A 24,287-nucleotide genomic window follows, 5' to 3' on the forward strand; every position below is an offset into this window, starting at 1 on the left:
TTAACATTAGCACTGAGGTATTTCCAAGTCTCCATTCTTCCTATTGGAGACAATTAGAATAGTTTCATGGGATAAGGGCAGAGGGTGTAAAGAAGTCTGAAAACACAAAAGAATAATTTGCTGTGTTCTTTTTTTTTTTAAGATTTATTTATTTATTTATTCACGACAGACACAGAGAGAGAGAGGCAGAGAGACAGGTAGAGGGAGAAGCAGGCTCCATGCAGGGAGCCTGATGTGGGACTCGATCCCGGGTCTCCAGGATCAGGCCCTGGGCTGAGGGCAGTGCTAAACCGCTGCGTCACTGGGGCTACCCTAATTTGCTGTGTTCTGACATGTGCTGGTATTAGGTAGAACCATGTCCCCCTCCACATACACAAATCATGTTTATTGGAGAGTAGGGTTGAAAAATATTCCAAGGCAAACATGGTGATTTCTTTTTTTTTTTTAAAGATTTTATTTATTTATTCATGAGAGACACAGAGAGTGAGAGAGGCAAAGACACAGGCAGAGGGAGAAGCAGGCTCCATGCAGGGGGCCTGACATAGGTCTCCAGGATCACACCCTGACTGAAGGCGGCGCTAAACCGCTGAGCCACCCTGGCTGCCCAAATATGGAGATTTCTATCCTCAGCAAGGCCATTTGAATCCGTATGCTGAAATTTATTTTGTTGGAAATATATAAATTACTTTCTGTTTCGAGGACTACTTGAGATCTGAGAGGGGGAGAAGGCAATAACTCTAAAACACAAAATCAAAAAAGATTTAACATATGGATAGAGGATTAGACACAGGAAAGAAGTTACTACTCAGCATAGTTAAATAGTGGAAGGTCTTAGGGTTAAGAGAAGAATTTTTAGACAGCGGATACTTCAGTATATCTGAGGGAAGGCATCAGAAATGAAGAAAGGTTGAAAATATATGTAGGTATATACAGAATTTCAATTACTTATTCACTCTGGGATTAGCAGATAAAGTACACCTTATTTAATTAAGGCAAGTACTATAGGTTAAAGCCAAAAACAATGAAGCAAAACCCAACAATACCAGAAATATAAGCCTATCAAAGACTATTTGTCTCTTTTTTTTTGCCTATCATGTTATTTTTTCCTACTGCCTAAGTATTAGTAGAATCGAATGTGTTGTACACAAATAATTATTTCTATTATTTTGTGTTCCATATGCATGTTTGAGCTCAACTAACATTTTCTGAGATAGGATGTTGGCTATATATAGAGTTACACAGTTTTTAAAAAGATATACTAGGTATCCTAATGTGGCAGGTTTTGAAAATGAGCAGTGAAAGGAAGAAAAGCTCCTGTAACAGGACAAAAAAGGAATCCAGCTTCACCATTTTACTTTGTAAGACCTAAGTGTGTAGACTGTGTGACCACTTAGGCAACTTAATCATTTTGGATGCTCTCAAAACTGTGGCAACAATAAAACAATCTTCTAACATGGTTTCATCCTTTATTTTGTAATTTCACATGCACTATCTCCTTTATTTCTTAAACCATCCTGTGCAGTAGGTGTTAGGGTAGAACCAAGCATTACCTGACTCTGAGACTCTACTCCCTTCCTGTGCAACCCTTCTCTGCAAATAAGACTGGTGTATAGGGGCTCGAGAGTGATAGCTCTTTGTAGCTATATTAGGAAAGGTAGGAAGCAAATTACCAAATTCTTTTAAGAAAACTTTCAAAGAACACTGTATATGTGGAACTGATTAAGGAAGACTTAGATTAAAATCCAGCAAATATTTATTAAGCACCTACCATGTACCAAGCCTGGATTAGGTGCTTTTTTCACCTTTTATCTTACACTTATGCTTTATAACAAATCTTTGGCTACATATCAATGTTAGTGAGGGCTGATAACAGGGTGGAGTATACTTCAGAGCAAGCAAAAACATCTCAGAATTCTCTACAGACTCCCCCATTCATCACTAGAAATTTGACAGATATTTTAAAGGCCAAATGGTTTGAATACAATCTGAAGTTTAAAGAGATTAAGTAAAGATCACAAGCCAATAACTGGCAGACTTATGGCTCAATTCCAGGTTCTGACTTCTAAAACAAGGCTCTTAGCATTATACCACACTGAGACTGTTAGAGCCTCTGTGGTTCTCCATCCAAGATCAATGACAGGAACATACACATTTATTCCCTACTGGTATGTAACTCTTGGGTCAGTTAGCTAAAGTGATTAGAGAAATGTCTCTGAACTTTTGGTAGCATATCCTCATCAGTAAAAAAAAAAAAACAAAAAAAAACCAATATTTGTATACTTATTGGGTTATAGATATATACTTTTTCTATTACTAAAGTGCTGTCACATCACACTTTAAAGACTAGTGGATTACAGACTTAAACTCAAAAGGCCAAGGTCACAGGTTGGATTTTAACATGTACCAGTCAGCCTACTATGGAAAAAACTATCTGTTCAAGAGCCTAACTGGAATCTAACAGCCATTTATGCCTTTAAATCATGAGGCTGTGAAGAACTATACTCTATAACATTCTATGTCTTACCAGTTTTCTTGGGTAAGTGGGATGTAATTTTAGACTGCAATACTGTTTCATCTTTTATTTCATAAAAATACATACTATAATTGTATGTCACAAAGGTGCAACACAGGTAGGGAAGGATCACTGAATTATAAATGTTTTGTATTTTGCAGTAGGCATAGAGGATCAAGTCTTATTCTCATAATGAGAGCTGCAATCAGGTTATGGACCTCAAAAATAAACAGCAGTAACTATTCAAGCCTTCCTTTCCTCTCATGTCAACAAGTTACCAAAAAACACAGAATCTCCCTTTGATCCTTTCATTCAACAAACATATACTAAAACATCTACTATGCATCAAACATGGTAATGGGAATACCTTTTTCTTTCTTTCTTTTCCTATTTCCAATAGCATGGCCCAGGTATAATCCTTAATTACCTTTCCTGTGGAAAACTAAAACAAACTTGGTTACTCGTAATGACCCCTTTGTGCCAATGCCAGTCCACTTCATCCTCCTGCCAAATTCACTTTCTGAAATGAGAGCTCCAGTCATATGACCAGAGTGCTCAAAAGCTCTCCTGAGTTTTCATAAATTAAATGCACTGCTTCACCTTGGCACTTGAGGCCCTCTACAATATGGCTACAACTTACTTTTATGGTATTTTCTCCCAACACTGCCTTACACGTAATCTTTTGTCAACCTGGGTTCTTTCCTATTCCTCAAACATTTTGTTTTTATTTATTTATTTTTTTTTAATTTTTATTTATTTATGATAGTCACACACACACACAGAGAGAGAGAGAGAGAGAGAGGCAGAGACACAGGCAGAGGGAGAAGGCAGGCTCCATGCACCGGGAACCTGATGTGGGATTCGATCCGGGGTCTCCAGGATCGCGCCCTGGGCCAAAGGCCGGCGCCAAACCGCTGCGCCACCCAGGGATCCCAGCCACCCAGGGATCCCCATTTTGTTTTTAAAATCAAAGTAATACATGCACATGGATGACAAATCAAATAGTGAAAGAATACCTTATGATTAAACGCAAGTCTCTTCTCACTCCCATTCCTCAGGTTTTTTAAAAAAAAGTTCTTTCTGCACTTACTTTGATAATTTCTTGGTTTATTAAAGACAATGCCTGCTAATTTAAAGTAAGATGAAGGAATCGCTCATACCACTTTCATTATCTTCCCGATTGTTTGATAATTATATTACTTTTACATAAACTTCTATTACTGTTTTTTTTTTAATTTTTATTTATTTATGATAGTCACACAGAGAGAGAGAGAGAGGCAGAGACATAGGCAGAGGGAGAAGCAGGCTCCATGCACCGGGAGCCTGATGTGGGATTCGATCCCGGGTCTCCAGGATCGCGCCCTGGGCCAAAGGCAAGCGCCAAACCACTGCGCCACCCAGGGATCCCTTCTATTACTGTTGTATGGAATCCTAACTTCTTTGTTTTGTTTTGGTTTATTTCAAGATTTATTTATTTGAGAGAGGGAGAGAGAGAGAGAGAAAGAGAGAGAGAAAGAATATGAGGAGGGTTGAGGCAGAGGGAGAGGGAGAGAGAGAATCTCAAGCAGATTCCACCATGAGCACTGAAACTGATGTGGGGCTTAATCTCATGACCCTGAGATCACGACCTGAGCTGAAACCAAGAATTGGACACTTAACTGACTGAGCCACCCAGGAGTGGAGCCCCACGTGGGCCTTGAACTCACAACTCTGAGATCAAAACCTGAGCTGAAATCAAGAGCTGGATGCTTAAATGATTGAGCCACCCAGGTGCCCCTTAACTCCTCACTTTACAAAGGAGGTTAATAATGCCTATACGTTTTTTTCTCTCAAACTTCCCTATGTTTTTATTAATATTAAAAAATTAACATTCTCTTCTGTAACTACAAGCAAATCCTTCAGGCTGTCACCACAGCCATTTATTTATTTACTTGTTTGTTTATTTGTTTAGCAGGCCTATATACCAGCATTCACATTTTTAAGACAATATATTGTTTAGATCCTGGCTAGAAAGTACATTAAATTTCCTTTTATATGGGCCCATAAAAGTGACTTCCAAGACAATCCAAGGGGACTCAAAACAAAACAAAACAACACTTCATCAAATGCTTAAATTCATGATACATTTTACTCTGAGTTCTATTGGGACCATAATTTTTTTTTACATGTTTTTCTTTTTTTTGAAGATTTTATTTATTTATTTATGAGAGATACAGAGAGAGGCAGAGACAGAGGCAGAAGGAGAAGCAGGCTCCCTAAGGGGGGCCTGATGTGGGACTCGATCTCAGAACTCTGGGATTACACCCGGAGCTAGGATCACAGCCCCATCATCCCTGGGGGGAGGGAAAGGTTAATCTGACCATTAGTTTTAATTTTTCCTTAATCCTTTACCATACTTCCCATTCTTCTGAGAGCCCTCCATTAGGTTGTTCTCTAGGCTTTGCTGCATAGCTATTACCTCTAGATATCTCTTCAGTGCTTCCCTGGTCGAACCCACTATTCCCAGTTTCCCATGTCCTTCTCTTTCTCAGATTACTCCCTTGTAACTTGTTAAGAAAGGTGATGTGGAAAAAAGTTTTCTGAACCTTGCACATCTGAAGATGTCTTTGTCTTCACATTTGTACACTTTGGCTTGGTACGAAATTCTAGAATAAAAGCAATCTGGCCTTGAAAGTTGATGCTAATGGTCCACTGCCCTCTAGCAGCTAGGACTGCTACTGAGATGGGTGATGCTAGCCTTATACACATTTTTTTGGGAAGGTGAACTGTTTTCTTTCCAGAAGCTCTAAGAATTTTCTCTGTCCTTGTACTTCTGAAATTCCACACTAGTGAGATAAATATGGGTCTCCTTTCTCTTAGAATGCTAGATGGTTGGTAAGCCTTTATAATCTAGAGACCTGAATTCTTCTCTGTGTCAATGCTAACATTTTTTTTTCTTTTGATAATTTCCTTCCCTCCATTTTTCAGGGTTTGTCTTTTTGCAATTTCTCTATTAGTTAGGTATTGTATATCTGGGATTGAATCCTATATGTCACTTATCTTTTTTCTATTTTCTGAGAGACTTCCTTGGTTTTTATTTTCCCATCCTCATACTGAATTTCTTATTCTGGCAAATCTTATTTTAAAATAAATTTGCAAGTGCTCCTTTTGTCAATGTTTCTTTAAAAAAAAAAAAAACAAACAACCCAGCAACTTCCTCCACTCCCTACCCTTTTACCCTAAAAATTTCTAAAGATCTGTCCCTGTTTTATCTTTAACGCATTTTTTGGGTTCCTTCCAAGTTTAAATTTTTACTAATCACATTAGCAAGCTACCTTCCTTCTATCTACTTTTATGTGTATGTAGTCATAGGAGTATAGGCAAAATACCCTTGATTGGTATCTCAATGCCAGACTGTGCTTAATGTCACCAGTTTCTCCAAGTTATGGGACCATGGGTATTTTTGAAATGAATTTGAGGTTCAACCAGGACAATACTAAAGCTTGAGTAATCTTGAACAACTTGAACAACACGGAGAAAAGCAACAATGTGCTCTTCTAGCTCATAACTAGAATCCAATGAGATGGGTGCAGAGAGGAATATCAAATTTCTGAAGGCACTGATAATCCAAGGATGGACATTTGGATGTGACAAACAGATCTTGCCAATAAACCACTTGTTACCAAAGTAAGTCTGTTACATTAAAACAAAGAAGTACAGTTTGTAAAATTGTATTTTTCCTGTAAGTACACAGTGAAGCAACTATAATTTTATGGAAAAAGAATTTTGTCAATGAAGTCAAGCATAGATTTGAGTTAGATCCATTATTCCCCTGTGAGGTTCACATATTTTTACATTCTCTGGTACAAGTATGTGTGTGTGTGTGTTTGTGTGTATATATATATATATATATAATTTACTTATTTATGAGAGACACAGAGAGAGAGAGGCAAAGACATAGGCAGAGGGAGAAACCGTCTCCCCATGGGGAGCCCGATGCCAGACTCAATACCCAGACCAAGGATCACACCCCGAGCCAAAGGCAGACATTCAACTACTGAATCACCCAGGCGTTCAAGCATATATTAAATGATACATTGATATGTGCCCATTCATTATCACGAAGAAACTTACATTGTATATTTCTAAAAATTATAGTAGATTCTGTATTTTTATTTTTACAAAGTCTATGTTTATTTGATAAGTAAAGTTCTAGTTGTAGGTAAAACTGTGAGGCTGGCAACTATCTCCATCACAACCCTGTATCATTGGTCTACACTCCCATTATTTTTGGATATTTGCCATCCCCAGCCTAGGTGTACAATACCCTCAAGCTATGTATGGGAAGTCATTCATTCATCCATTTAAACATTTATTTATTGAGTACCTTATACATGCCAAGCAAGCACTCTTCTAGGTGCCTGAGATATATAATAAATGAAATAGACCAAAATCTCTGGCATTTTGGGGAGAAACCAAGCGATAAGAATAGGTATATTCAAGTTAGAACAAGATACATATTCTTTTTTACCATGGAAAAAAGATACTAAGTTGGGTAAAAGGGATCAGAAGTGTAGGGATAAAAAGGAAAGCTTGCAATTTTTTTTTGAAAGTGTGCAATTTTATTTATTTTTTTTAAATTTTTTTTTATTATTTATTCATGATAGTCAGAGAGAGAGAAAGAGAGGGAGAGAGGCAGAGACACAGGCAGAGGGAGAAGCAGGCTCCATGCACCGGGAGCCCGACGTGGGACTCGATCCCGGGTCTCCAGGATCACGCCCTGGGCCAAAGGCAGGCGCCAAACCGCTGCGCCACCCGGGGATCCCGAAAGTGTGCAATTTTAAATAAAACCATCACTGCAGGTTTTACTGAAGAGGTGCTATTTGAGTAAAGACCAGAAGGATGTGATGGAGTCAACCATCTTGGGGAAGAGTATCTCAAGCAGAGACAAGCCAGTGGAAAGGTCAGTGTGGGAGCACACATGGAAACCAGTGTTTGGATCAGAGAGGAAGAGAAGAACAGGTAAAGAGGAGACTAAAATTCAGGAGACTCTGGTGCTTTTGCTTCTTCCTAATTGTCTGGTCCTAATGGAAATGTTTCTAATCTATGATATATTCTCTTAGGGCCATTCCTTTCTGTTAGAAGGCAATTCAGATTATGAGCCACATAGTGTGTGAGGTGTTATTGATACTAAGATAGAGTATCTGCTCTCTAGGAATTTACCTAGGGTTTCAAGGATTTATTATTGGATATATACTTGTTTAGATGTGACCTATCATAGAAAAAACAAGGTCAGTTAACAAATATATAATTTTAGGAATTCTGTAAAGAGTATCATTTTAGACATCACAGAAAAATGGCAGAAGAAATTCATGGACAGGTGGACCTTTCGGTGTTCCTCCAGTGACACAGAAAGTCACCTCATTTGTTTTCCAGAACCACCAAGAGGTCTGTAGGTTTCTTCTTAAATGGTCCTTAAAGTTCACCCTTTAATGGGAAAAAATTAACTTAATGTTTCCTTTTTAAGTCGAGAGGAAAAAGATGTAATTTTGTTCTGAAAATGTAAAGGGATTAAAGAAAAGGAACAGAAAGCGATGCTGTCTATTTGAGTTACAGAAAACCTAATATTGTAACACACTACCATTAAGTAAACAGACTGGGTGATATTAATTGATTTTAAAGGATGATTCAACTTTTGGCATTATGCCCTGACTTGTATACATAATTTCCTTTTTCCTGCTCTCCCTTGGGTCAGGAAGTGTGTTCTTAAGGCATTTGTATTTTCTAAATTGTTTTGAATGTCAGAAAATACGGTTGGAACTTGAAGTAAATTATTTAAATTTTTTTTGGTAAAAACTAATAAATAAATCTTTTCTTTTCTAACCATAGATATGTAACTATTTTTTTGCCTCCCATAAAGAAGACCTTACAAATGAAAAACGTATACTTTATCTGCCTCTTGAATGTAATTCAAAATTAAAGTATTAATCTCTGTACAGATACCTAAGGTTCTATAATACATAGTTTTTAATTTTAAAAAGATGTTAATTTTTAGATGATCTAGATACATAAAAATTTAGGCTGCTTATTCAAGCCACGCTGGAAAAAAAATCTCATTTTAAGGTATTCCAGAATACAACTGGACCAAATCCAACTTACTTATTTGTTAATGGATGATAAATATGCTCAACATTTTTCATTTAACCAAATTCTCTAAGAGTATTCCAAGCCAGCTTCTTCTTTCTATGTTTGAGAAACCAGCATTGCTTTTCTTCAGACTAACATTCCTAATCATTGCTACACAGAGCAGTTTTCTCCTAATCGAGAATCCCAATCAAAAAATTAAATTCTCTTTAAAGAGCAGCAGGATAGCGCAATTCTCATGGCAAAATATCAAGTTTATTTGGCAGAATTTTAGATGAAATAAAATGCAAATTATCATTCACTAACACATTTTAACAAAATAATGCTTTGAAAGCTGTGCCTACTCTAAGTTAGATAAAATTACTTAAAGTTACTTAAATACAGTTGATTAAAAACTTCAAAATTTGAAAGGAGTCAATTTCAACAAAACTCTGACTTTAAGCTCTTCACTCTCTAAAATAATACATTTTCCAACCCATCAAAATATTGCTTACATTATAATAATCTCCTAAATACTAGTAAATTCACAATTTTGTTCATACCTGGTTTAATACTGAGTTACTGTCATCTGTTTTATTATACAAAATTACAAACATGGACAAAATAAAAACTACCAGTAAAAAAAGCCAATGTAAAAATAAGTTTACAAAATATACAGTTGAAACGAATAATACACTTAAGTGGCTTTCTTTTAGCAAACAGAAATACTATCCTTTAAAAACTGGTTTTGAATTTTGGAAAGCTTCTTAAACGAATATATAAAATGAAATAATTGTTTAATTAGTATAATTACACTGAGCTCCTACTAAAACATTTTAGTCTTTACAGAAGTTGAACAAAGCTTACCTGTATAGAGCGAACACGAAAAGACAAAAATTTAAACATGGCTACGAAACCATGATGGTGATAAAAGAATTTCTGACCGTAAAACTTAGGTTGGAAAGAGAAGGCCAAGCCCCTGCAAAGTTTTCTCCTACCAGCTGTTCCGGCAATTAGAAAATTTCCTGTCAGGCGGGTCCTGAAATGCTAGAAAAAGAGGCCTGACAATTTTCCTGTGGTAAAAGAAAGGAGAAACGTAATGGCGAAGGCACTATGTAGCTGATAGGTAGGGAGGCCAGAACAGGAAACCAAAACAGATTTGCTGATAGCAAAATCCTGTTAAAATGTTAACTCCTGGTTCCCAGCAATCTAGGCAATTTTCACAACCAGTGAAATGAATATTATTTTATTTCAGATCCTGAGAAATGCCAGTATTTCTTAACTATATAACTCTTTAAAAGCAAATGGAACTAATCAGCACTATTAAAATAATAAGTCATTGATGCACATGTGAAATTTTACCCTTTGTAACGTTGACACACACACTCCGAAGGATAGTCTCAAGACTATTTTAAGGTTATATATAGACAAGTCATGGGTGTTCCCTGTCAATGAGGCATTGTTTCATAACTACAGGAAGAAAATGATCACATGCAAGAAACTTTGATTGTGATATAAGACAAATTCTTCCTGTCTTAAGTTAAAGTAAATTATATTTAAATTCACACTGGTTATAGACTTCAATTATTGGCCAGGTTAAAGACTTCAAGGTCCATAGCTAGAAATCCTAGTTGATAAAATTTAAATTAAGAGAAGGGCACTGAGGGGGGCACTTGATGGGATGAGCACTGGGTGTTATACTATATGTTGGCAAATCGAACTCTAATAAAAAAATATACTACAAAAAAAAGGAAGAAGAAAGAAGAAAAGAAAGAAGAAAGAAGAAAGAAAGAAGAAAGAAGAAAGAAGAAAGAAGAAGAAAGAAAGACCTGAGGTGCCTCGGTGGATCAGTAGGTTAAATGTCTGCTTTTGGCTCAGGTCATGATCTTCGAGTCCCCAGATCCAGCCCAGCATTGGGCTCCCTGCTCAGCAGGGAGTCTGTTTCTCCCTCTGCCTTCTGCCCCTCACCCTGCTCATGTGCTCTCTCGCTCAAATAAATAAATAAAATCTTTATAAAAAATAAAAGAAAGACCAACCCCTGGGTTATCAGTGAGCAAAAGGAACACTTACTGAATAAGCCAAGCTGTAAAAGGAGGGGTTAAGTTACCAATCTCTTACTCTATTTTATTCTCTAACAGCCTCTAGAATTTCTTCTAAGGTATTTTTATTATGGAAAAATATTTTTAAAAATATGCCAATAATCAGAATATGATCATTGAGATAGTGGCATTTAAACAAAACCCAAGGATAGAAACATTGAGAGCTGTGGGAAAATGCTCTACTTGATGTGCCTTTAACCTATGTGGAACCAACAAAAACATCAATCATTAATATACATAACCTATATGAATTTAATAAAATAACTGAATTTTCAAAACCTGAAGACAATTATCATATGATTTCACTCATATGTGGAATTTAAGAAACAGAATAGATGAACACAGGGGAAGGGAGGGAAAAATAAGATGAAATCTTAGAGGGAGACAAACCATAGGAACAAACAGGGTTGCAAGAGGGGAAGTAGGTAGGGTATGGGATAACTGGGTGATGGGCATTAAGGAGCGAGTTTGATGTAATGAGCACTGGGTGTTATGTACAACTGATGAATCACTAAACTCTACCTATGAAACTAAAAATACACCATATGTTAATTGATTTAAAAAAAATAAAACAAAAACATAAAACTTGAAGAATCTTCAGAAAACACCAAAAATGATCAGCTAGTTTTCTGGATAAAGGAACCATGATCAAAGCAGGCACATATTTGATGATGGAACCATCTATAATGGAAGCTCACTTTAACATTACTTTACTGAGCAAACAGTGTCCATTAGGTGCTATAGGTGCCATTTGAAAGGCCAGGGCCCTTCCTGCCATATCAAATTTTTGCGGCTATGTTCTATAATGTTCTATATATGTTTAGCTCCTTACAAATGCTCAAAAGGGCAGCATGGTTAGGGCAACCACCTAATATAAAACTGCAGTCTGAACATGAGATGCCTTTTAAGAATGTCAAGAAGCAGCAAACAGCATGGCTACTGTGCAACTGATTAAGACATACAAAACAAAATAGGAGTGTCTCTATATACAGCACTTATCAACTTTATTGAAGTAATACTTAAGAAGCCACCAAATAACCTTTGAATTTAAGGGGTTAGTCTAAATTGGCTTTAATGACTACTGATGCTCAGGTTAACAGTCACATTTTGTTGTGTGCTGTTTTTTTTAATATTAGCACTAAGAAAATGGTGCGATATTTCAGATACCAAAATCCAAAATAAGTCTCTCTGAGTTGAAATGATACCTTAATGAAAGCAGTGTGGTACCAACTGTGTAAAAGATAAACAGAGCGAAAGAAAGGAATAAAAGAATAAATGTGACACTTTACATCTGATGGAGATGTTAGGACATTTGGCTACTTGTCTGGGAAATGCAGAAGCCATAAAGGAAAATAACAGTATAGATTTTATTATAAAATTCAAAAACTTCTCTACATGAAAAGGCACCATAAACAAAGTTAAAAGACTAGTTCACATGATTGGAATCCCTTATAATCATATTACAACTCATCACTGAGCAACAGCTTTATATGGGTGCAAACTATCTCCTAACCAAAAATGAATGTGCTTAAGGCCCTCTGGTACATTGCTTATGGCACTGATACAGTTAAAGCACATGCCTCTGCCCCTACCAGATTTATCTTCAGAACAGACACCATACTTATCTTTGCATCCCCATAGTAAAGAGCATATAGTAGGAATTCAAATAATGGCTGCCTTAGTAAGAAGTATCACATGCCAAAATCTGAAACAGATAATATTTGTGTGGCTGTGTGCATGAAACTAGATATTATTGTTTATATTTTTCCTGCTTCTTTTGACTTTCTTTAAATTTATCTTATTAAAATTTCAGCTAACTTTTCTTTATTCTTGTCTCTTACTGGTTTTAATGTTTATCTTATTGTTTAAAAAGTAAACTTTAGGGGCAGCCCGGGTGGCTCAGCGGTTTGGCACTGCATTCAGCCCAGGGCGTGATCCTGGAGACCTGGGATCAAGTCCCACGTCGGGCTCCCTGCATGGAGCCTGCTTCTCCCTCTGCCTGTGTCTCTGCCTCTCTCTCTGTTTCTCTCATGAATAAATAAAATTTTTTAAAAAGTAAACTTTATTATTAAAAGTATACATGTCTATTACAGAAAACTTGAATAAACAAGGAGAAAAATTTTTTAAAAATCACTATTCTGGGTGCTTTGCTTTCCAGTCTTTTTCTGTATACACACATATACACACTTGAATATTACTATACATATTATCACTTTTTTCTGTAAAGGGCCAGACAGTAAGTGTTTTTGGCTTTACAGGCCATATGGGCTCTGTCAACTCTGCTACTGCAGTGGAAAAAGGAATGGTTGAGGCCTAGTATACAGCCAGAATAATCTTAAAACAGAAATCAGACTGGGTCATACCTCCACCTCAAATTCTTCAATGGTTCCTGCCACAGAACAAAATCCAAATTTCTCAGTCTCTGAACCATAAAGCAAGCACTAATAAACACCACTTGATCATGACTTGGGAATATACTCACTATATCATTCAGATATGAAGTCAGTACTTGGTTGTAGACATTATTTTATCATATTAAGGTCAGACTAGAGGAATGAATAGTCAATTTTATAACACGTCTTATTATCCATTAATAGTCACTTAGTATATCTCCTTTGACCCAACAATTTGATAATGTAGATCAACAGATGTCCTGACATGTTTGTATTTCTGGGAAAAATCCACTGTTTTAATATATGTATTTGATTTGTAAATTTTATTTTTAAAGATTTTATTTATTTATTCATGAGAGACACAGAGTGAGAGAGAGGCAAAGACACAGGCAGAGGGAGAAGCAGGCTCCACACAGGGAGCCCGATATGGGACTCGATCCCGGGTCCCCAGAATCAGGCCCTGGGCTGAAGGCAGCGCCAAACTGCTGAGCCACCCGGGCTGCCCGATTTGTAAATTTTTAAAAGGAGTTTTACATCTATATTCATAAGCCAAATTGGCAGAGTTTCATTCTATATGTTAGCTTTCATTTTCAGGGCTTTGCTAGCTTTATAAAACAAACTAGAAGGCAATGTAAATTTTTTCCTATGCTTTAGGACAATTTAAAGACTACAGGAATGATCTATTTCTTGAAAGTTTCAAAGATTTCTCCATGAAATCATAGGGGCCTGGCACCATAATTGGGAGGTGGAGAGTTTAGCATTTTAAATTTCTCTCCTGCTATTGACATATTCTGTTTTTCTATCCCTTTCTAAATGATAACATTTAGATTTTTCTAGAAAACCACATTTCAGCAAGACTTTTTTTTGAAGATTTTATTTATTTTTTTCATGAGAGACACCGAAAGAGAGGCAGAGATGTAGGAAGAGGGAGAAGCAGGCTTGCTGTGAGGAGCCTGATGCGGGCCTCATTCCCAGCACCCTGGGATCACATCCGGAGCTGAAGGCAGATGCTCAACTACTGAGCCACCCAGGCATCCCTCATCAAGACTTTTATATTAGTATACAGTTACATTTAGTATTCTCTGTTTTTAAAATTAAACTTAAGGAACATGTCAAGCATATCTAAAGTAGACTCCTATAACAAATCCTCATGTACCTAGTATTTACCTTTAACAATTACCAACTCACAGCCAATCTTGCTTCATACACTCATTTCCCCCATAATTATTTTGAAATAAATCCCAGACATTGTATCATTTCATCTATAAATATTTCTGTTGTCAAGATGTTTTAAACTTTTTCCTATCTGTGATCATAGCATGTTTTGCTTTCTGAATGTTGTGTATTTGCTTCCCCCCCGCCACACCTCCTATTTTGTCATTCACTGATTTTGGAATTTGTATTTAATTCCTTCTTCTGGCTCCCTAGAAGTTTACTTTGTAATTCTTTTTCTAGCTTCTTTCACCAAATCCTTAGTTCCTTTATTTGAATTCTCATTTATTAATAAACTTTCAAAATCATGACAGTAGTTTAGATAGACTCAAACCACTCATACTTGAACAGAACTTAATCGAATCAGTTTGCTTTCTTTCCAATTATGATTAAATCACTCAAATGTGTAGACTGCAGGAGAGGAGAAGCAATTTTGGATCAGAGGCAACATATGAGGAAGGCAACCCATGAAAAAAAAGGGGAAGGTTGTATTTGCTTAAAAGCTCTTTAGGGGTGGACAAAAGGGACACTAGGAAGTGAAAAAACAGCGCTGAAAGAGAGCCAAAAATGTAGCAAAGGGAAACTTTACATGCTTGGAAAATTTGCCAATTATACACATACTCCATTTAATGCCACCATGCAATGCTAATTATAATGCTATTTATCTAAGAAATATTTTCCTAAGTGGTATATACTTATATGTACTAGAGTATATTTTTCCCATGCTCTTGAGTGCTAAAATACACTCTCAGCCAATGAGAGTTAGAACAGACAATACTCTACACAATTAGTCAGTAAGTGTTGTCAATGTACCACTCTACAAATGTTCCCTGCCAATGAGCACTCTATTGTACTTTCCTGTGTTGAGTGGGTTCTTCACTGTCTATTGTCTAAGCTAGGGCTTCTCTTTCTATAGTTTATTTTGTGTTTGGCCCACGATGACTGCAAGAGGTGTGCAAGAATGTGCTGGACTCATGGCTATGAGTATCACTTTGGATGTTCAAATGGAAGGTTTAAGTCCTTAGGGTTACTTATATGAACAATTGCTAGAGTAACGGAATGTGTGCAAATTTGAAGAAATTACTCCTAAAAGGCCTATCATGACTTCAAGGGATTTGTAAAGAAGGGGGGCACTGCCAGTGTACTACTGCCTGTGTCCTGCATAGAGGTGCTGTTCCTTAACCTGGCATGAATTATCTTCACTTTATCTTTTTAAGCCATTTTTATCACTATTACTTTTAACAAGCTTTCTCTCATTCTTGCTAATCATGCATGTGACTATGACACGAGAGCTACAAAGACTGAGTTGATAAATACAGTGTTTAGGACTGTAGTCATAATAATATTTATAAAGTTGATGTCATAAGTAATTGATGTATGCATGGTCACCAGAAGTAAATAATAAGAGAAATAGAAGGGTCAAAAGACCAAATTAAGAGAAGATTAACTCATTTCACAATTTTGTCTAAGGCCACGTCTATTGTCAGCCACAAAATTACTGGATACCACCATAGTTCCTAGGAGGCATACTTTATCCCTGGTGAGTAGTCTGAAAGAGTAGGATCAGACTCTGGAAGGAAGGGGCACGTGGGTGACTCAGTGGTTGAACATCTGTCTTTGGTTCAGGTCATGATCCCAGGGTCCTAGGATTGAGTCCCACATCGGGCTCCCCATGGGGAGCCTGTTTCTCCCTCTGCTTATGTCTCTGCCTTAGTTTCTATGTCTCTCATGAATAAATAAATAAAATCTAAAAAAAAGACTCTAGAAGGAAGAAGCCAGGAAAATGAACACTTATTGGGTTCTTACTTTGTGCTAGGAACTTATTTATCTCCTTTAATTTGGAAGCCTCAGAAGAACCTTTGCCCAGTACTCCAAGAACCACTAAGAGAATTATTTCCCAACTAAGCAAGAAATTGCTTTAATGATGGCTCCTGGATGACTACAGAGACCTAAACAGTCAAGACTCCCTATTTCTTCAGCATGGATTATGCTAGCCAGTCCTCTAGTCAGCCGAGAAAAGATGGGAAATTCTGGAGTCCAGAAAGATATCTTGGCTTGAAGTGCTATATGGCACTCTATTTCCTGCTATGAAGGTAGTCTCTCCCTAACTCTACCAGAATAAAGACTAAAAATAATCAAGTCTCTTCATCAGGAGAGAGAGAACAAATGACACCAGCTAGAACAAACTAATTGGTGAGAAATTCAATAAATTATAAAAAATATTGATTAATATGCAAACATCCCTGAGGAACTGAGGAAGGTGATAACTATCTGTTATATTCCGGTATGAATCAACTTAACTGGATAAATGTCCTTATATTTTATGAGATTCATGGAGAAAATAAAGGTTTTTACTTCAGGTGCGTAAAGACAAGAAAGTATTGAACCTTTAAAAAGCCAAATGAAGGAAAAGAGTATTAAAATTGCAGAAGATGGAAGAGAAGTGGATCTAGGATATAAGAAGGCAGATTGTAGGTCAAAGAACAAAGGGAAGAGAGAAAAGATGCGGTGTGAAGGAGGGAAACAATCCAGCCAGAATGCAATGGTTCTTCACAAACAGAAACCAGAGCACATGTTCAAGAGACAACACAGGGGCAGCTCCATAACTCAAGATCTGAGTGTAGATATTTTATGTTTAAAAGAAATTTGGTTTTCCTTTATGATTATCATTTTAGTCAAACTAATTTAGGTACCTCTCACATTTTTCCCCCTTTGGCTTTTTTTTACATCACTTGCCCATGAGAATGCCTTCACCAAAATACTGACATTCACTTTTAAAAACCTATACCAAAACTTTATGTCTTCTGTGAATTTTTACCTGATTATACCAGCTATAACTAGTTTTATTTTAAATTCTAGTTACCTTAAATTTTTATCAATGGTTAAATGTACAAATAGTGCTGCAAGGCTTGTATGACCAAAAAGCAGCAGTACCTAGAGCTCCTGGTACCCTTTCAGCTATTTTCATTGCTCTCTCTGATATTTATCTCTAATCAACAACACAAGAAACAATAGGTGTTGGCAAGAATGTCAGAAACAAGAACTCTCTTGCACTCTTGGTGGGAATGCAAACTGGTGCAGCCACTCTGGAAAACAGTACGGAGGTTCCTCAAAAGGTTAAAAAATAGAACTACCCTGCAATCCAGCAATCGCATACTAGGTATTTAGCCAAAGAATAAAAAAACACTAATTCAAAGGGAATCGTGCACCCTGATGTTTATAGTGGCATTATCTACAACAGCCAAATTATGGAAATAGCCCAAGTGTCCATCAACTGACAAATGGATAAAGAAGTGGTACATATATACAATGGAATATTACTCAGCCATCAAAAAGAATGAAGTCTTGCCATTTGCAACGACATGGATGGAGCTAGAAAGTATTATACTAAGTGAAATAAATCAGAGAAAGACAAATACCATATGATTTCACTCATATGTGGAATTTAAGAAACAAAAATGAGCAAAGGAGAAAAAGAGGCCAACCACTGTTCTTAATTATAGGGAACTAATGGTTACCAGAGAGGAGGTGGGTGGGTGGGGGAATGATGACGGAAATTAAGGAGCACACTTGTCTTGATAAGCACCAGATGATGTATGAAGTGCTGAATCGCTATAGTATACTTGAAACTAATATTACACTGTATGTTACCTAACTGGAATTTAAATAAAAACTTAAAAAAAGAACAAGAATAATCTTATACTACTTTCTCTTGACTCATCAATTTCAGATATTATCATCAGACATCCTATTATAGATGACTTAACACTCATATCACAAATTTTGGTTAAATGAATGATCAGTTTTTATAATTATGACTGTATAAACATTGTTCACTACCAAGGTAAGGAATATACTCCAGTTATATTTCTTGTGTACAGCTGTTTTCTTCTTAAGTTTGGTTTGTTTTAAAATTTGCTTCCTTTATGCCTATCTCAAACTCTTCTCACTCTGTCTCTTAAGTGAATTTTCAGTACACAAACCTATTGGATAATTCATCACTTCTATTTTTTTTCCCCCTGGAGACAGCCTTCCTGGAATCATCTGTCTGCTTCAATCTGGACTGAGTACTCTCTAAGCCTACTGATTGAACTAGTCTTCTGAAGCACCCTTTATTCATCATAACGGGAAGGAGCTTTCTTCATTGTGCTTATAAATGTTGGATCCTTTGTTGCCTGAATCTCATGTCTTTTCTTTTTTCTAACAACCATCTAGTGTCGGTGGAGCCCACTTTCCAGCAACTTCCTAAAAATAGGTATATGTCTGAAAATATCTTGGTTGAAAATCATTTTCACTAAGCACTTCAAAGGCATTGTTCCTTGCCTTCTAACTTTCAATGTTGAAATGTTTGATATTATTCTTACACACAGTCCTTTATTTCAAAAATCTCTAAAAGCTGGTCTTAGCCTGTTTGGGCTGTTAGAACAGAATACCATACACTAAGTCACTTATGATAAATAAGAGAAGTTAATTCGTCCAAATCCAAATTGCCAGCAGATTCAGCGTCTGGTGAGAATCTGTTTCCTGGTTTATAGACAGCCATCTTCTTGCTGTGTCTTCACATAGCAGAAGGGGCAAGGGAGCTCTCTGGGGTCTCTTTTATAAGGGCACTAATCCCATTTATGAGGCATCTGCTCTCATGACCTAACTACCCCCCAAAGGCCCCACCTCTAAACTCCATTACATTGGGGATTAGGCTCCAACATATAAATTTGGTGTGTGTGGGGGGTGTCAGTCCAATAACACTTCTAGGGTTTTCTCTCACTGGTGTTTGATAATTCACAATAATGATTCCTCTTGAGAGTAGGTGTTTTCTGTTTGTTTATTAGCAGGCTTTCATTAGGCTATTTTAATCTAGCTACTCACAGGTCTCATGTTAGGGAAAATTTGGTGGGGGGTTGGGTAATTTAGTACTCCATCTATCTAAGAGCACAATTATCACTGTACCATTATAGGAGAAAAATGCTGCCAATTAAAATGTGTCACACCACTGACTTTAACAAACATTTCAATTTCACAGATATTTAAATGAGATATTCAAATATGATATTTCTTTCCTAATTTCTTCCATTTCCCTGTTTTCTCTGGAATTTCTATTAAGTAGATGTTAGAATGCTCCTCTTTTTCTCTATTTTCTAATTTTCTATCTCTTTCTATTACTCTATTTTTTGGGAGATTCCCTAACATTAGTTTCTAAATCTTCTACTAAAATGTAAAACATTCCTATTCCATTTTTAATTCTAAGAATTTCTTTTCCTAATTGAAACAATAGCATCCTACTCTTATTTAGCATATCAACTTTGTCTTTTAACACTCAGATTTAACTTGTTTTTCCTTTTTACTGCATTGTTCCTTCAAGAGCTTATTCTTTTTTTAAGATTTTATTTATTTATACATAAACCACATCTTCTTTATCCATTCATCTTTCGATGGACACCGAGGCTCCTGGTTTATGTATACAATGGAATATTACTCAGCCATTAGAAACGACAAATACCCACCATTTGCTTCGACGTGGATGGAACTGGAGGGTATTATGCTGAGTGAAATAGGTCAATCGGAGAAGGACAAACATTCTATGGTCTCATTCATTTGGGGAATATAAAAAATAGTGAAAGGGAATAAAGAGGAAAGGAGAAAAAATGTGTGGGAAATATCAGAAAGGGAGACAGAACATGAAAGACTCCTAACTCTGGGCAACGAACTAGGGGTGGTGGAAGGGGAGGTGGGTGGGGGGTGTGGGTGACTGGGTGGCGGGCACTGAGGTGGGCACTTGACGGGATGAGCACTGGGTGTTATTCTGTATGTTGACACATTGAACACCAATAAAAAATAAATTAAAAAAGATTTTATTTATTTATTCATGAGAGACACAAAGAGAAAGAGAGGCAGAGACACAGGCAGAGGGAGAAGCAGGCTCCATGCAGGGAGCCCAATGTGGGACTTGATCCCGGGTCCCCAGGATCACGCCCTGGGCTGAAGGCAGGCACCAAACCGCTGAGCCACCCGGGCTCTCTGAGCTTATTCTTTCATTTGGAAGCCTTTCTCAAAATGTCCAGTGACATTTGGCTTTTCAGTCATACTTAAGAGTGAGACACTGGGGCAGCCCCAGTGGTGCAGCGGTTTAGCGCCACCTGCAGCCCAGGGCGTGATCCTGGGGACCCTGGATCGAGTCCCACATCAGGCTCTCTGCATGGAGCCTGCTTCTCCCTCTGCCTGTGTCTCTGCCTCTCTCTCTCTCTCTCTGCATCTCTATGAATAAATAAATAAATAAAAATAAAAAAAGAAGAGTGAGACACTAAGAGGTGAACCAGGTGTTCTGGAGCTTGTCAATTTATCCTTTTTTTGTAGGTTAATTGGCCAAATAGCCAGCCTTTACACTGAAGATCTCCTAAATCTGTTTCTGAAGGTCTTTTATTCAGGGACCATTCAATTTCTTCAGGAAAGAAGGCTTGACTTTCCTGCCTGAAAGATACGGTCCTGGTTGGTGTAATGAGTAAGGGAAGGGGACCAAAAAAACATTTAGTAGTAGGCTTTCACTTGATCTGTTTCTAGCCCAGTGCTTCACCCCATTTCCTACTATACCTGGGGTTTCCCAAGTCTGGAGCCATTCTGATTCATTTTTCTCTATAAAATACTTTTGGTCTCTTCCAGGTATAGGACAGAGGAGAGAGTGGAAGTTGTTTATACTGACATTCAACCAATCTGTTTTCAGCCCTGTGCCATTCCTCCACTTTCCATGGTACCTGGTGACCTCATTCTTGAGCTCTTCTGGGGCCATGAGGGCAATAAATAAGGCATGTTTCCTTCTGCTATACCCCTCTAAAAGCACGTAGGTCTTTAACTTCCTCTTGTTATGACTATTTTATTTACTTTTCATATTTATGGTTGTGGTTCAAATTACAGAAGTCTTCTAATTTCAAAGACCACATTTCTGTTTCTTATTCTCCTTGATGTTTCGGGTGATTATTTACCAGAAGAGAACACAAAAACAACTTTATTTTACCATTTAAAGACTGCAAGTTTCCCTCCTATGCTTTTGTGTCTCCAACAACAGAGCAGGGTTTTTGGCACCTAATAGAAATTCATGAAGTACTTAGTTAATGAATGATTTCGCTATAGTCAGAGTTCAGACTTGGCTGCTGTAATAAAAAGACCCTAAAATACAGTAGCTCAAACAAGATAAGTGCCTATTCTCCTCTCATGGAACAGTCCATAGGTAACAGAGTAAATTAGGGTGAAGAGGTATCACAAGATCATTAGGTCAATAATGGACCCAGGTTATTCTCCATCCATCCTACCATCTTGTTGTGGTCAAAACTGGCTATTCATCATACTCCCATTAAAAAGGGGCCAATCAGGGGGATGCCTGGGTGGCTCAGTGGTTGAGTGTCTGCCTTTGGCCCAGGGCGTGATCTGGAGTCCCAGGATTGAGTCCCGTATCGGGCTCCCTGCATGGAGCCTGCTTCTCCCTCTGCCTATGTCTCTGCCTCTCTCTCTCTCTGGGTCTCTCATGAATAAATAAATCTTTTTTTTTTTTTTAAAGGGGCCAATCAACCTATAAGAAAGCTTACCAGTTGACAAGCTCCCTATATACAATTAGCATCTCACACTTTTATGGGCCAAGAATCTGGGCTAACAAACTTGTGAGCTTGGAAGAAACCTTTTCAGTTGAGGTTCAGATGAAAACCTAGCCCTGGCCAACTCCTTCACTGCAGTCTGTGAAAGACCCTGAACCAAAGGACCTAGTTAAGCTGTGCCCAGATTAATAACTCACAGAAAACGTGAGATAAGAAATGCATGTTGTTTTAAGCTACCAAGTCTGGGGTAATTTGTTAAGCATCAAATAATAACTAATGCAACATCTCAACTTTTGCTATTTAAATTAACAGTAATTGACAAAATGAAAACTGTTATACATTAAAGGCAAATATAATTTAAAAGTATAAGGCTAATATATATTTTGACAATCTCTTCGATTTAATACCATTAATGAAATAGTAAATATTAGGCTTTTATTTTATACTCAATCCTAATTCTTATAATCTGGAATGATCTGCTCAACAACTTCACTCACACTGCATCTCTTCTACCCACCCCCCAAAGAGAGCATGTAAATGCAAGCGCATGAGTAAGCATGGGGGTGGGGGGGGTGGGGGGACGAAAGGGAGAGTGAGTGGGAGAGCTCCCAGCATGGAGCTCGATATCACAACCCAGTCTAGCACCTTTTCAACCTGGCTATAAAATACAATTTTCTTCCAGATGTAATGTGACTAATGCCATGAGTACTCTGAAGGAAAGTATGAGCCATATAATGTCACAATGGAAAATGTTTTTGGACTACAGAGAGAATAAAAAATTTGAAGGTTTTCCTTCCAAAGAAATTGTTATGTAAAGAAAAACAGGTAACTGGTGACAAAAAAAAAAAATAAATATTAACACTCACTGTTTGTTTTCATATTTGCTTAAATGCTAGTAAATACATACTCTAGATGAATGAAATAGAATGCCTCAAATGGCCTGAGATGTGCAGAACAGAAATCTACACTAAATGTGAAGGTAACCTCAGGCACAGGTCCCATGTGTGGGCCCTTGTGCTAGCCAACAGTTAATTTACGCATTCATTTAATTAACAAGCACTTATTGAACACCTACTGGGTACTGTGTATTTGATAGAAAACAAGGAATAAGTCCTACATGGTCAATGCCTCATGCAGCTCACAGTTTAGTCGGGAATAAATAAGTAAGTAATGGAATCTAATGTGATATTCCAATTTAGGGTACTCAGAGGCTGCTATGGCAGCACAAAGGAAAAACTGAGGGCTGAAATAAAACTGGTAGTTGTGTCAGGAAGATGCCTCAGTTGAAGTGATATCAAACTTAGACCTGAGGGATGACTGGGAGTTAAGTGGAAGGGGTGCTAAGGGAAAAGAATTCTGAGAGACGAACTATCACCTATGAAGGCCCAGGAGCAAAAGAAAGCCTGATACACTGGAGTGACTGCACTTTCAGGAGAGGGTAGAGGAGCATGACTGAGGATGATCCAGAGAAGTATACAAAGATCTTATTATACAGAGCCTGATAGGTCACATTGCAGTGTTTGGATTTCATTTGAAGGAAGCACAAAACTACTAAAGGTTTTTAAGAAGAGTATAATGATCTCACTCTTCCATAACTGACAAAATGTTCCTGACAATTTGATTTCCGAAAACTTTCCCAAGAATACAGAAACATTTAACATTTTTAAAAAGATTTTATTTGAGAGAGAGAGAAAGAAAGAGCACATGAACAGGGGGAGGGACAGAGGGAGAGGGAGAAGCAGACTCCTCGCTGAACAGGGAGCCCAATGTGGGGCTTGATCCAAGGACCCGGGGATTATGACCTGAGTCAAAAGCAGAGGCTTAACTGAGCCACCCAGGGGCCCCAACATTTAACGTTTTTATATACTAGCAATAAACCAGATGGAAAACAGCAGAAAAGAAATCCCACTGCAATGTAACAAAAACTATAAAATATCTGTGAATTATCTTAATAAATTAATGTATAAAACTATATGTAAGAAACCGTAAACTTGGGCAGCCCGGGTGGCTCAGCGGTTTAGCGCCGCCTTCAGCCCAGGATGTGATCCTGGAGGCCCGGGATCGAGTCCCATGTCGGGCTCCCCACAGGGAGCCTGCTTCTCCCTCTGCCTGTGTCTCTGCAACCCCCCCCTTCCCCACTCTGTCTCTCATGAATAAATAGATAAAATCTTTAAAAAAAAAAAGAAACCGTAAACTTTTGATAAAGGATATAAAAGAATATCAGAATAAATATTTTTGAGATGTGAAGACTCAATATTATTAAAATAATTTTCTTCATGTTAATTAGCAAATTTAATGGAATTTTTATAAAAATCCTGTAACTTTTTTAGGAGTACTTGATAAGTTGATTGTAAAGTTCATCTGGATAATGTGTAAGACCACAATTTTG

The 24,287-nt window shown here is 37.4% G+C and overlaps 1 protein-coding gene across 22 annotated transcripts in view; it reads right to left on the reverse strand.

The window, feature by feature from the left end:
• RPS6KA3 (ribosomal protein S6 kinase A3) overlaps positions 1-24,287 on the reverse strand; it is a 1,133,953-nt gene that overhangs the window by 50,245 nt on the left and 1,059,421 nt on the right. Inside the window, exon 1 of one of the 22 annotated variants that reach the window (XM_025997466.2) lies at positions 9,482-9,764. The exons of 20 other annotated variants lie outside the window; for them this stretch is intronic. In XM_025997466.2, the coding sequence (XP_025853251.1) occupies positions 9,482-9,520 (39 nt within the window). In that variant the 5' untranslated portion in view covers positions 9,521-9,764. Of the gene's footprint in view, positions 1-9,481; positions 9,765-24,287 lie in introns of those variants that run through there. One more of the 22 variants, XM_072744459.1, reaches the window with a different exon arrangement.

Source organism: Vulpes vulpes, chromosome X (genome assembly GCF_048418805.1).
Source record: "Vulpes vulpes isolate BD-2025 chromosome X, VulVul3, whole genome shotgun sequence".
NCBI classification, from domain to species: Eukaryota; Metazoa; Chordata; class Mammalia; order Carnivora; family Canidae; genus Vulpes; species Vulpes vulpes.